Below are 14,976 nucleotides of genomic sequence, written 5' to 3'. Positions count from 1 at the left end.
CGTGGGAAGCTGAGTCTCCCAGCATATCTGAAACTCTGCGACAAAGGGAATTTTAACTGTGTGGAAATTAGCACGAGATACTTACCTCATTTGTCAGGATTGCCGCTCCCTTTTAACGCACCTGGCACCGCAGCACTTTGCCTTCAATAATTTGACAGGGACAAGGCAGCACGTAGGACAGTTCCTTGTTTTCACTTAGGCATTTTATTGACAACGCTGTCTTTCAAATGCAGTCGTAGATAAGCAGCTGTGTTACTCTGTGGAGCAGTTTAGACTGGCTCTGCGGATCCGAAGAGTGACAGGGAGATGATTTTGCATTTGCAGTGGAAGCCTGCCCTGCTCGCTTTGTGTTTTGCCGTGAGATGACAATGAGAAATGCGCAAGTTGCAGAATGAGCAAGCACGCACCAAATAAAATCAATTCCTGTATCTGTGGAGGGTCCCGGAGGCCGGGCTGAGTGGGGCCTGCTTTATGTAGCAGTGTTTGCTGGTGGGGCCTGGAACACCAGGGCTGGGACTGGCCCAGCAGCACGGTGGTGTCAGCATCAGTCGGAACAGCTCCTGGAAGCACAGGTGAACTGATTGCTTTCCCTTTAATGTAGTTGTAAGTGGTTACTGAGGCCTTATCTCTAAATAAAATAAAATAAAATAAATAAAAATAAAATAAATAAAATAAGATAAAATAAAGCCAAACACAGCACCATGCACCTGTACGAGTCTCCTAAGCAGAGGGTCTTTGGGAATTGTTTAGGGAAGTGACGGTGTGGACAGGAGCTGGGATAGGTGTGGGGAAGATGGTGGGTAAAAACCTGAGTGAAAGTGGGGCCTTGGAAGCAGCGTTTAGAGGGAGCCCCTGGGCTGGGGTGGCAGGAGGAGGCGCTGGGGGCACGGCACATCTGGTTGTTTGGTTCCCTAGCTCAGGAGAGCAGAAACGTCTGCCTTCATGTGGGGAGCAGGATGAGGCACAGGAGGGCTTCTCCCCACGTGCCCAGTGCTCTCCAGCACTACGAGCTTTGCTGCCCGGTCAGGTCGCGAGGCACACCCAGCCTGGCAGGGCTGCTTTCGCCTTTCTCCACAATGAGCGGCCCCACAAAGCTGGTGCTGTTTTGTACAGGCAAGGAGGAGCTGTAGCATTCAGCCTGTTACTGGAATACAGGCTGGAACCAAGTTTCTCCCTCTGTTTAACCCTAGGCTACCCCTGCCTGAACACATAAGCCTTCCAAAAGCCGTCTGTCATCTAGCTCACTGGCAGAGCCCGAGGCAGGCCGGAGCATCCTGTGTGAGTGGGGCTGCTGCCCTTTGGTCCCTGTGCCTAAGCTGCTGGCCACCCTGCATGTAACTGGCCTGAAATCATTTACTGGTTTAGTGGAGAAGAGTAAACATGGTGGACAGCTTCCCTGTCCTTTCGCTGGTGTCCCCATCCATCTTCAAGTCATCTCCCGCTAATTCCGATGGCTGGGGAGGCCCCAGGCAGATGTGCCCATCGACTCGCACTGTTAATCATTGCGGGGCTGGCAGGGCTGCTGCGGGCTGGGGCAGGGCTTCCACACCCCCAGCTGTGGCCGAGCTGTTCTGCTGTCCCGTTGCTGCTGTGTGCAAAGCCTGGCACCAGAAAGCCCACCCCGGCAGCAAAAAGGAGGGAAGGAAAATGACAAGCGATAAAAACTGCTAAGGGGGCTTTAAAATCTGTTACTGTCTCAGTCCATGAATGGTTTCTATCGCCATAATAAATTGCATGCTATTGCTAAGTCTTGCAGACCAGTGTCTAAAAAAATCAATTATTCACAGAAATTCTTGCTGACAGCTGTGAATGGCAGGTCACTGCTCTGTGGTGCGCTTTTAGCATCTTCAAGCAGCAAACTGGGTAAGGAACAGCAAAGGGGAACAAATGCAGGTGAGCTCACTGGCGTTCAGGTTGGTTTTGTTTAGCAGGGTGGCTGGAAATGCCCTGGCTCTGTGGGCCCAAGAGATGGGCAGAAAGCGGTACCATTTGTTGCTGTGGCATCTGTGCTGATCCTGAGTGGGGTCGGGGCTGGGCAGTGAGGACTACGTCTGGCCCTGTATGCTGACACTTGCACTGGGGCCATCTCAGAGCAAAGGGGTGACAGCCGCTGCCAGGGGGCTGGGCAAGTGGTGCCAGAACTGTCACCAGTGAGGAAGTCAGGGACTGTGCTGCAAGTTGGGACAGAAGAAGGGAAAATGTTTTTCCAGGTTGACCCACATTGCTGCTATACTGGAGTGTCTAGCTGCAAGAGAACAGACAAACCTGTATTAAATGGTTTGTTTTAAAACAACAAAGTGGCTTCAAAAGAACGAGCTTGAAAATTTTCCATATTCCTTTGGAATAAGTGCTCTGAGCAAGCAACTCATATCTTGTCGATTTGGGCCAAAACTGAACATGTTTGCAGCAAGCGCTCCAAAGTGTCCACCTAGGCTTTCATTCTGGGGTGGATTTTGCAGAGACCAAGGCGGGTCTGGCCAGCTCAGCCCCTGCTTCAGCACTGTTGGGCCAAGGCAGCACCGGTGCCATGCTCAGCTCCTCGCCCTGGCTGCAGGGATTTTGGCGGCACACAGAGGTTGTCACCGGCAGGCAGACGTGGTGTGAACGTGAGAGGCCACCTCATCAGGGGACATCTGCTTTTATCGGCGATGTTCACCACCCTCTGCACAAACCAGGGCAGCTGTTAGAGGCAGATAGCCTGCTGTGGGTGCTGCGTGGGGCTCTTGTAGTGCCCGGGTTAGCGGGGATGCACAGGGACATGCACATCCTTCCTGCAGGACACAGCTGCTGGCTCCTGCAGGGTGCAACAGGGGCAAGAGCAGCGGGTTCTGCCCTGGTCAAACGTAAGGCAGGGCATCCTTCATCCATCTGTGGCACTGAATGGATCCGTCCTCTCCCCATGAAAGTAGGTCTGAGGTTTTCTTTTGGCTTCTCCAGTTGGCAGCGTTTCAATGAAGCGCTGAGTTTCTCCCCTTTCTATTGCAAATTAAATGTACCAAAAGCCGTATTAAAAGCAGGAGATTCCTGATATTGCCAGGGCATCTTATTCGTGCTCAGTTTTTTCATCATGCGTGTTCAGATAAGAATTTCTATTGCGCACACTGTGCCCGTTTGAGATGTCGAGGTTGCTAGCTGAGCTCTGCCAGCTCTCCTTGTCTGCACAGCCCACTGAGGGCCACCAGAAGCACCCACCAGTGCCTTGTGTGTTGAAACTGTAGCTCTGGAGCCTAATGGACAGAACTGCTGCCGGTTTCTCTGTGTTACTTTCTTTACCTGCAAAAAACAGTAAAATCTGAGTCTTGCTCAGTTTACTGAAGATGTAGTTAATTTAATTTTGGCAAGAAAACATTGATAATTATGTAGGGAAGCCAGAAAGTGTTGAATTTGTTACCAGCTTGCTTTCAGGTTAAATATAAAATTGATGAACTTAAGTGTTTAAAAAAAAAAATAAAACTCATCTCCTCTAAAGAGAAAAAGGCAAATGGCTTTACAGGTTTCTCAGAGGTGCTAAAACATTTTGTAGGTGAAAAGCCACAAAGCTGAGGCATGTTCTGACAGAATGGAGTTTTTCTGGCCCCTGTGCTGGGTCCAGAGCTAATAACGTGTTTGTATTAGAACTGGCTGGACAACACAGTTTCAACATTTTTCTTCTTTCTGCATTTTAAAGGGAACAAAAGCAAGGACAATTCCACCAGAGCTTCTGCTCTCAGGCATGAGGGCCAGGTTGCCCTATTTGGTTTTCCACAAACAAGTACCCAGAGCCTTCTCCAGAGCCCAGAAATGCCCATCAGAAACACTGTAAAAATCAATACCTGTGTGAGAAGTGTTCAGCTCTGCCACTGTAGCAGCATCAATCTCTGCTCATAAAACCTGCCATGGGAATGGTTTGGGCCAGCTCTGCTGTGCTGCCCAAGGTTCAAGCACACCATTTATTGCATTCACCCATCCTTTTTCTGCCTGTAACTTACTTGCAGATAAAGAGCATATAGCTGCTTATAAATACTAAAAGGACTCAGTGCTCCTGGGATCTTGGTTATCTCAGTAGGAAGGGAGGCTGTTGTGGTAAGGAGAGGATTTAGGAAGTTTGACTCCTCTAAGTGGTTGGTGGTTCTCTGTCACGTTGGGCACCTGTATGGGCATGGCAAAGGGCTCACCAAGGATTGGCAGCTCCTAAACCTTGTCTGTTTTTCTATTGATACCTGATCTGTGTCAGCAAGATGCTAAATACCAAGTTGGATGCTAAAATCTAGATTGTTTTGGCCTTCGTTAGCATGCTTATTTATTTTTATTTAGTTTGTGGTGGTGGTTTTCTTGCAGTTACTGTGATGCTGAAAAAGGCTTTGAGCATTGTTCTGAGATAATAGATTACCTTTACTATTGCCAAGGAAAAAATTTAACTTTTCTGGTCATGGCAGTTTCCAGTGGAAGATGCAGTGCCTGGCTAATGGAGCCCACGCACTGCCTGCAGAAGTGTTGCAGTTGGCTGCACAGGTTTAATGAATGAGGGGTTATTCATGAGCACTGGGCAAAAGTAATGATGCAAGTTGAAAATATAAACCTACAGGCTTCTCCAGCCCACTGCTCCCTCAGAAACACCTTGCCAGCAAGGACGAGGCTCTGAGCCTGGCTGGGGACAGCGGGGCCAAGGCAGCAGAGCGGGGCGTGGGGACTTTGGTCCTTGTAAATACCAGCACTTATTCCACAAGAAGCGGGGTTGTTGGACCTGGGAGATGAGCACAGTGAGGAGCAGACCCCTTGTGCCCAGACGTGGGGGCTTTGGGCTGCCCCACTGGGTCTGCCTGGGTGCGGTCAGGGTCTAGGCTGGAGCGCGACCGAATAGCTTGTTTCAAATTATTCCTCTTAATTTTATTCTCCATTGGACCTTTATTTTAGAAACAAGGCCACAAACTGTGCATTGTGCAAATGCATCATTTATTTATTATCTGCTTTGGAATGACAAAGGGGGAGCCCATCAGCAATATTAGCTCCTTCGCTAAACAATTGGCCACAAAAGCAGCTGCTGGCAGTGCTTCCATGGGTCATCTTTATTTGGGAACTGCTTCCATTGAGACATAACTCTGGTGTGCTCTATAGGGGATGCTTGTGGGTTTTTTTTGTTGTTTTTGTTTGTTTGTTTGTTTTTTAATTATTATTTTATCTATTTTTTTAAATATAGAAGTAATGGTGAAGAGGTAAATGGATGAATGCTTTGAATTTATTTTAGGTTTAATGGATCCTTCCCATTCTTGAAAGTTGCAATATTAACTTTTCAGAAGTGTTATAACCTACTTTTCCAGTGCTGTTGGTAAACAGACTAATAAAATGCAGAAAACCCATCTGTTCTTGTTTTACTGGGGACTTCGTCAAATACCTCATTTTTCATTGAGTTCTTATTTCTCAATTAATCGTTCCCATAAGAAACATACTCAGTATCCTCTTTGTTGCTAGATCCCAGGGTAAAATCTACAGATGAGAATAACCTGACTTTGACATAAATTGGCAAAAAAAAATCAATGATGGAGATGGCAGTCCAGTGACTGGAACAAATCCTCTCTTAAAAGAGCACCATGCCATACACAAACAAGAACCACTTTACACCAATCCTACATGTTATTTCTGTTGGAAATATGAGCAGATTGTGCATGTTGTCAGCAAACCCTAATCTAGCATCTCAGTGATATGTGACTTGGATTTTGCATGGATTAAAATTGCTGGCAGCCCCTGTAGATGGGGAGTATTTCAGAGCAGAACTGCGACATGGTTAGTGCTGACTCCTAAATCTCACCGTGGCTTGTTTGCTACATCGAGTGGCAAAAAAGCCAGATGAAAAATGCTGGGAGGGAGTGAAGGAGGAAAGAAAAAGGCTGGATATTGTAAATGGGGATGAACCAAATTTGTCTGGCTTAGATGTGGACCTGCCTGTGCAGGGTTCTGCAGGATGCAGATGTGAGACTGCCAGAGTGCATTGCAAGGGTCTTGCTCAGAGGCAGAAGCCAAACGTTTGCTGCTGTCTGGTGATTTTTGCTCCCTTAGGCATGACAAGACCCTGAGGTAGGCTTCACCATCTCCTCTCTGCCAAAGGGCACCCTGAGTTGTCAGGAGCTGCGTAGCGGTCAATATGTTCCTGTGTGTTGTCAGACCTGGATTGCAGCTAATATAGTCGTAGGTATATTAGCTGTATTAACTAATTGGCAGCCCTTCATTAAGGGAGTGGAGGCATCCTGCTGCTCTCAGCTGCATGGGACAGCACCAGCGCCTGCTCAACCTCAGCACTGTTGGAAAGGTGATTTAGTGATTTACTGCCCGCTGCGTGCAGTCAGAGGTGAGGTGCAGCAGGATGGGATCCAAACCGAAATGGCTTCAGAACCCAGAAATGGCTCAGCACTTCTGGTGTCCCTTGTTCCTCCCACCAGGCCCCGCTGGTGGGTGCCCCTGTCCTGTCATGCTGCAGAGCCTCATTTAACCACCACAACACAAGTGTGGGCAGGCACCTCTCTGAGTACCAAGGTGTGAATGCAGCCATGAGAAGCTTTCTTCAAATCCTTTCCTGCTTCCTCTGTGTGGAAACTCTTCATCAACGGGACAACAAACTTTTTCAAAAAAGCATTTCCATGTGTGGGTGATGGTGGCCTGTGAGAATGAACAGCAATTGGTTTCCCCCTTTCACAAATTTAAAATTAATTTTCCAGTAGAAAACCAAAATAATTTATATTAAGTATTTTAATTTGGAAATGATGAAGTCGGGCAGATGCAGGGCCCATGTATTGCTAACAGTTGTGTTTCTTTTTGGCCTGTGTCCTGAGAGACAGATGCCTCCTGCAGGCACCTTGCTGTTGCGGTTGTGCTGGTCCCTTGGCAGGCCCGCGCTGAGAATGTGCCCTGGGGATGCCCACCCCAGGGCCACCCACCCCTGTGGCTGCAGCTGGGCCCAGGCACTACCAAGCCATGAGCACGGAACTGAGCCTGGCCCTGCCCACCCAAGGGGCATCCTCCAGGTGTGTAACAGCTTCCAGCAGCTCCCTTTTAAACACGACTCTCACAAAACAGAGAAATAGATGGGAAAGGGCAGGTCGCTCCATCTCAGAGCTTGCTGACGTGAGATTCTGTTAGCAGTCGCTGAAGCAGGTCGCTCTGTGGGACGGGCAGGGAGCCCTGGGGACGCGCTGTCCGGTGCCTGCAGCATGATGAAGGGGCTGCTGCAAATTGTGCAGCTTCCAAAGCCTAGGGTCCCCACTGTCACTGCCGGGTTGGGGTTACCTTTAACAGCAAGTTCTCAAAAAGCTGTGCCAGTGTCTGAATCTGCTAGGGGCAGGATAAGCTCCTCGTGGCAGCACGTTGCTGCAGCACCTCATGCAGCTGGGAGCGCAGCCCTGGCAGGGCTCCTGGGCAGCACAGGCGGGCAGCATGCTGCTGGCTGAGGGGGAAAGGCTGCTTTATTTCGCATCCTGGTTCTAACTGCTTTTTTTTTTTTTTTTTTTTTTCTTTCCTTTTGACATAGCGAGCTCTTCCAAGAGCTCTTCTGTGAGCTCGCTGCGGATGTTGAACATCATGCCTGTGACTTCGGGGACAGTAATTTCTAAAGCATGCTTTTGTAAGGAAATAGACTTGCAGAAATAATATCATCAGCCTGTTTGTTTTCTTCAGGGTTTGTAGAACCTAATGTTCTGTCTCTTTCTGGCATCTGGCTATTACAGCATGTTTTAGTTGCATTAAATAGTCAACAATAAGCAACACAAAAGCTTGAGTTACGTGTGTATGGGAATAATGAGGCAAAGTCGTGGATGGCTCTATTTCTGCACAAACAGCGGCTGGCTATCTTGACAAAATGCTTTCAGGTAATTACTGCTATGTTTTAGATCATTTTGGCATGTATTTATGCAATGTATTTGATTTTCATTTTCTGTGTTTTGCTGTAGGGAGGGAGAAGGAACACAGGAAATCTACAATGGGCAAGCGTGCTTTACTTACTCTTTCATTTCTGTTTCCTTATCAGCAAAACATAAATCTGCAGCTTGCTGGCAATGAAACCATATGGTAACTCTTCCTGACAAATCGATTTTGCAATACAGATAATCCTGGCTATGCATGAGAAGAGATATTTTGGATTATTGTGTCTTAATTCTTACATTGCTCTCTGTTTTTCAGTGCTTGGAAATTATGTATTTGGCTTTTTCTGGACTCAGTGACTTGTGTGAATTAAGAATTTATAGAGTAGGCTCCTCTTTGATGTTTTGACTTTGGGGGCAGTTATTTGTTATAGAAAATAATGTGTTTATTTGCTACAGCCAATGCCCTTCTGTGCTGTCAGACAGCAGCAGCAGACTGAGATTCTTTTCAAATGTTGGGTATCCTCTTAGTGTGAAGTTAAGCTAAGAAATCAGCTCTTGCTGTACAAGATGCACAAGTACCTCTGAGGCATTTGGCTCCTGGTACCCTCAGCCACGCTGGCCGATGGATGGCTGCTGGTGGTCTCGGCTCAGCCCAGCTGAAGCTGTGCGTTGGCGTGGTGCGTGCTGTGGATGAGGTGTTTCATGAATGCTTTTCAGCGAGTCAAATGAAGAAGCAGGAGTCTTCACAGCTTCTGCTGGAGTTCAAAATTGAAAAATGATTTTCAGCCTTTGCTTCATAGGGTTGTATCAGCAAATGAGTTTTCTTCTTGTGCTTAGGAGTAGTAGCCAGGATCTGAGAATGCAAGCAGAGCACAGCCTGAAGGTGAACACCTTAGGAGTAGTGGGAGCTGGGTTCTGGAGACATGTATCAAATCTAGGAGTGATGCCACGAAGCTAATCAAAACTAAACACATCATTAATTTTGATGTTTATTGTAAACTACTCACAAATGGCTGATAGACAATGCCTCATGCATTCCTCCCAGCTTTAGGTGCTGGCTGCCAAGTGTGAATCTGTTGGATTTGAGATGCAGCTATTGCAAAAGCTGCATGAGCAATATTTGTTTTCTCAGTATTACATTACTATACACTAAGAGTTACTGCAACCCAAGACCTGAACGTGATATTTTTCTAGACGTTTAGAAAATAATTATAAATCCAACTATAAATCTGGCCAGCACAAGTATTTATGCAGTACATGTACTTGTGTTTTACTTCAGCAGCCTCAAACGAGGGCCTCAGCTGAAAACAAAAAGTCCTGATTGTGGTAGGTTTAGTCAAATACATATGCCTGAAGAGTATTCAAAGGATAAACCTATACAGCACATCTGCTTATACAAGTATGAGGATGGAAGCTCACTGAAACAATTGCTTTCTGCAAATGAAACCGTAAAATTAACCTAGCAGAAAAGTGAATGCAATGAGGAACCTCAAGAGCTTTATACATGTAGATCCTTAACAGCAAGGGATGCTGGAGCTTACAAGCAGGTCTTACAAATTAATTATTAGAAGACTTGCTGATGAAAATTAGGGCAAATCTGATCCAGAGATGTTAAATCTGAACTTGGATAAGATTCACAAACTCATAGTAGCAAAAATCCATGTATGCATTTCAATAAAAGCTCTTATAAAAAGGAGAAAGTAGTGAAGCCTTTAATGTTTAGACTTTGGTGGGAAGGAATTATGTTGAAAAGCTCGAAGAAGAAGAAGAAATGGTATTTATTCTACAGCCAAATGCAGATACTTGAAATACAGTTGATGAACTTTTGGCTAAGGACCTGTGTAAATCCAGCTATAGAAGCTTTCAAAATTGTGTCTCTTATTAGACGTTATCAGAGGAGTCTTGAAGTTACTGCCTCAATTACATCCATCCAGGAATGTCACCTGAGGATGATATAATGCTCTTACATCCCAGCCAAAGCAAGGAAATAGCCACGGCTTAATGGGACATTGGCTAAAGAAAAGCTGGAAATCTTTGTAGTGCTCAAGTGAAGAAAATATTTTAAAATCCATGGCTCATGAATAATGCAGACAAGGTCACTGACATCTGGAGGTTTTAATCACTCTATGTGTACCATTATGGGCAAGGACAATGCAGGAGAGGGCAAAGAGCACCTGCACCAGATACAGCTGTACCTATCACTCAGAGTGGTTAACACTGGATTAAATGAAATATGTCCTGAAGGAAACAGTTGAGTGCTAGGTTATCTGTCCCTTCCAGAGAAGAGGCTGAATAATGATTCTAGGTAAACTGGCAAATCTACTGAAAGAGTCTAATGAGGGCTGCTTAGGAGGCTAAGCAAATGCAGTTTGATTCAGATTTGGCTCTGAAATACCCTCTGCATCTCTTGCAGCTAGAAGTGTCACTGACATGAACTCTAAGTATGTGATCGGGTACCTAAAAATAGCATTGAAACTGTAAAATGCAAAGAGGTAGGTACTTTGCAGCTTATGCCGATGGCTTTTAGCGGCAAGTGTCTGAGTGATCCAGGTGGAAAGGAAAGCCTGAACTTGTAATGTGCTGAAGTGAGGAGCAGGATTGTGCAGGTGACACACCTCACGTGTCCCAAGAATCAGATGTGGGAGGGGAGGACAGGAGATCAAGGGAAATGACAGAAAATATTTGCTCTTGTTGAGGCAAATTGCTGCTGTGGCAAGGGATGGAAAGAGGTGGCAAAACAAACAGAAATAATCTGCATGGAATTACGGAAGGCATGTTTTTAAAATCTAATGCTCAGTGCATATTTACTTAGTAGATTGGACAAGTAATTGTCACTGTGGCTTTTGTTTGGTCTTTCACTGAGATTCCCTTGGTTCCTTTTTTTCCAGGGAGTTGGGTTTTTTGAGCATAGACTGAAGATGGGCAGTAAGGCTGTCTCCTGCAGCTTGATTGGATCAGCTTAATGTTAATTAATGACTGGAGGGGTTTTTGCTATGAAAATGGAAATAGATTTGATATCAACATGTAGTTCTGTCCAAGTGCTCTTAAGGAGGCTATTAAAGCTCTAAATTTCTTTTTACTTGTACGTGCAGAAAGCATATTTTCCCTTCTCTTCTGTGTGTGTGTGCCACCATGGTGCTTGCAACCCTGGCCTCGCAAGTGCCATCCCATTGCCTCTGCCTGTGGCCCTGCTGAAGTCATCTGGAAGCCTGCTGAAAGATAAGGAGCTTGGATTCTGATGCAGAAGCAGTGCTGCTATTTAGTAACTGTTAAAAAGGGGTATATAAAGCCTTTCCCAGCTTCTGTCAGTGCACAGGAACAGAGAAAACATGAGTGTTATTGTCTTTGAAGTATAGCAGGATATTATCTGTTGTCTTAATGAGTGATCATTAAAATTTATGTTAAAAATTAATGTGAATTAATGAATATTGTGGCAATAAAGCTCAATGTATAAAGCTAGTGGCTGACAATAGGTTGCCGAGAAGAGAACAGCTCATGGCTCAAAGAACAGCTGCATGAACTGCAAAAAAAAAAAAAAATAGAGAAAAGCCTAAGGAATAAAAATGTACTACAAATGAAGGATAAAGCAGAACTTGTAACTTGAAATTGGAGATGTATGTAACCATGCTGTAGGTGCACAACTGACTCTCTGTGACCTCCCTGTACAATGTCCCTTGAACGTGGTGGCTCATTTCAGCTGAGGTCAACAGAGGTGCTCCAGAGATAGGGAGGTGCTGGAGGGTTGTGAAAAGGTGCTACCAAGGAGGCTGGAAGGCTGAAGTATGTGATCAGGCCATTGGATCCTGGGAAGGCTGCATAGGGAGGCTGTGTTATGAATATTCCCTGCATGGAAGATGCCAGCCTGAGTGCTTATTAACACTTGGAGTCAAGCAAGATGGGAATCGGTAGGTGACCAGGCTACTCATAGACTAAGTTTGGTGTTTTTTTTGCCTTTTTTTTTTCTTTTTTTTTTTTTTTTTTTCTTTTTAAGTTTTTAGTATGTAACAGACTAAGTAGATACTGTTGCAGGATGAGTACAGCTCCCTTTGTGCTGGGATGAGAACAGCGGGACTGCTGAATGGCGCTGATGGGGTTTTGGCCTTGGGCTGGTGCTTGGCAGAGCAGGCAGCGCTGCCCTGCCAGAGGTGTGCTCTTTGTTTTACCCAGCAACTTGGACTGATTTAAATTGAGGTGAGCCTTCACTTGTGGCTCTTGTGTTGCATTGTTTTGCTTTGTTTTCATTCTGCAGGGCAGTGCAGCCGCATATTTCCTCCCCAGCTTGGCACACTGGAGATCATTCACGGCAACGGCACCGCGGTGGGGACGGTCATCGCCTTCCAGTGCTCAGCCGAGCACCAGCTGGAGGGGCCAGGCGTCATCACCTGTGTGTGGAAAGGGAACGGGACCCAGTGGACAGCAGGCGTGCCCTCCTGCAAGCGTAAGGGTCTTCCTAAACAATTTCCAGTCCCTCCAGGCCACTGTGTATTTATTTTGTCCCACGTATCTCCTGCAACGTGAGGATTAATTCTAGACATCTGCACAAGGAAAAAGACAAATTCAATTTCCTTCAAAGTTGCCCCTCTTGACTGTAATTGCACTCCAAATGTGTTCTGACATCATCAATTATCATGACACAGAAAAGACTGTCAGATTTATGCCTGGCCTTACGTCACTGCCTCCAGTAGTGTTGCATCCAGAATAAGCGTCGCTCCGTGGCTGTTCTTCTTTAGAAAATGTGCAGATATGGCCAACCAATCTGCAAACATATTTGCAAACCCTCTAATCCGCTGGCATGCTTTTCTGAAGGTTTGCTGTGAAAGAAACACAATGATATTTTTGAGCAATTTTAGGTTGCTGCCTGTGAGCAGCTGCATGGGAAAGTTACCGTATTAACAAATATTGTTTGAAAGGCAACAGCATTGCCTACCTTTCATGCTGTGCTCCTTCTTAGTAATTTGACTAGAAGCAGACTCTAGGAAAACTCTAATACATGGTACCTCTAAGCTTTGTGGTGTTTGAATTGAGAAGCTCAGTCTGTATCTCAGACTGTGTATCATTTAAAATCATTGGTAGTTGGGTAGCTCTCTTACACACTTATCAGTCCTTCTGAAACGCAGCTATTCTTATCTCTGGTTTAAGTGACCCCATTAAAGAAATGAGAGAAATCCTCCCCTTGAGAAGCTGCTGCAGCAGAAAGCTTTGTGTGGAGCTCCGCTGAACCGTTCCTGGAGCTGGTATTCGTGTTGTTGGAAGAACTAGACGAGTTTTGAAGCAAGATAAGGTTTAGTGCTCAGAATGAGTTGGCAGAGATCTGCATTAGCTGTGCCACACCACATTCCCACTCCTCCTTTTGTCTGGATAATTCATTTCCAGCGTCAGATCACTGTGAACATGGAGCCCTACAGATACCCTTCCTTCCATCTGCTATCCTTCCCCGAGCAGAGGAAGACTTGGTGTGTTTGGTCACTGCCTGCCAAATAGGATAATCATAGTACAGAGCCATTCTTGTTATAAAGGGCTTCTTTAAACCAACATACCCTTTTCAGTATTTGAGCTTGCGGCTCCACTCCTTGTTAACCATTGATTAAAAGAGTCTGGCAGCTCATCTGCATTTGATATACTGATGAAGTTGTGCTTTTTAGCTACTGCAGTGCTAAAGGCATTGTGTTTAATTAATTGCAGTGCTAAAATACTTGTGAACAATTCATTAGCGGCTTATAAACAGGGGATTTTTAAATAGCCCAATTTAAGGCCTGCATAGCTTTAAGTTGAAGCCAAGATACTTTGATAACATATACTGAGGTGAAAATCCTCACTAAACTATTATTAGCAGAAGTGTGAAACAGATAGGTTTCAGCATGGTTTAATGAAAATGCGAGAGAGAGGGATAAACATGCTGACCTCAGAAATGTGCTTTTGTGTTTGGTTTGCTGCAGCCATATCAAAATATGAGACTTTTGGATTTAAGGTCGCAGTGATTGCCTCCATCGTGAGCTGTGCCATCATTCTGCTGATGTCTATGGCTTTTTTAACCTGTTGTCTCATCAAGTGTGTGAAGAAAAATGAAAGGAGGAGGACTGAAAGGTACGTCAAGAAAAGGCTTTTAAAACTGTCATTAAGATGTGTACATCATGTGGACCCCATTGCTGTGAGAGCAGGGAACTTTAAAGTTCCATTTCAGGGCTTGATGCTTACAACACTACAGTGATATTAATTACTTCAAATTCTTCATTTATAGATTAGACTGTATGTGTAGAAAGGCTTAGAATTCAAGACTATTTAGGCACCTAATTTCTGTTAATATTGGATGACTTAAGTGGGCCTGGGCAAATCTGGATTTACCCAAAATTATGCAGGAACTGAATGTACAAGTCTGATTTGCTGTCCCAATCTTTCTCGCCTTGAATTATTTAGGTTTGGCTGTATTTTCCCTTCTTTTCTTCCCTCTCTTTCCTTTTTTCCTTTGCTTTTGTTGAACTCTGCTGGGAAATTTAATCAACGTATGTCAAAACCATCAAAGCCCTCACCATCTGCAAAATCTACTTAGAGCTGTCACAAAGATGCGACAAACGAGTGCTGGAAAGGAAAGACATAGGATTTTGTCATATGGCTCGAAGCACAAGACACTGGGCAGAATTACAAACAGGCAAGGGAAGAAGTAAAACTCACTCATCCAGTCCTTTATAAAAACTCAGTGTGAAGGGTGATGGAGGGACCATCGCTGAAGCCAAGCAGCAGTAGTTCATGAGAGCATCCACTCAAACTCATGTGCTGCACGAAGTTTTCTTCATACTCCTCCTTCTTATTTCCCTCTCACTTTTCCAGCTCACTGTTCCCCAAACTTCATGTAGTTCAGTGGGATGGCTGCACCCCATCTCAAGCCAGTAAGCTGCACTTTTGTTGATTTTTGACCACCTTTTGTTCCCAATAAGTGTTTGAATTGAGGTGAGGCAGCGGTGAAGTAGAGAGAGATTGAGGAAGGCACAAGTGAAGGTCTCTGTGCTCCAGGCTGTGTTTTATCTAAAGCTGTGTGGGAGCCAGACTTTCTCTTTGGGGGGAAATTCTGTAATTTCAAAATCTGACTGTAACCAAAATACAGACTTTCTATTCCCCTTGAAAGGATTTTGCACGGCAAAAAAGTCTTTTG

The 14,976-nt window shown here is 45.2% G+C and overlaps 1 protein-coding gene across 1 annotated transcript in view; it reads left to right on the top strand.

Moving 5' to 3' along the window:
- Window positions 1–14,976, top strand: part of SUSD3 (sushi domain containing 3) — a 32,925-nt gene that overhangs the window by 4,843 nt on the left and 13,106 nt on the right. Inside the window, exons 2-3 of the mRNA XM_082768573.1 lie at window positions 12,079–12,267; window positions 13,766–13,913. Coding sequence (XP_082624699.1) covers window positions 12,079–12,267; window positions 13,766–13,913 — 337 coding nt within the window. The remainder of the gene's footprint in view (window positions 1–12,078; window positions 12,268–13,765; window positions 13,914–14,976) is intronic.

The sequence above is a fragment of the Aythya marila genome (assembly GCF_965140915.1).
Source record: "Aythya marila genome assembly, chromosome: 10".
NCBI lineage: Eukaryota > Metazoa > Chordata > Aves > Anseriformes > Anatidae > Aythya > Aythya marila.
Note: the sequence above shows the minus strand (reverse complement) of the source record. Positions and strands in the feature narration are given on the sequence as shown.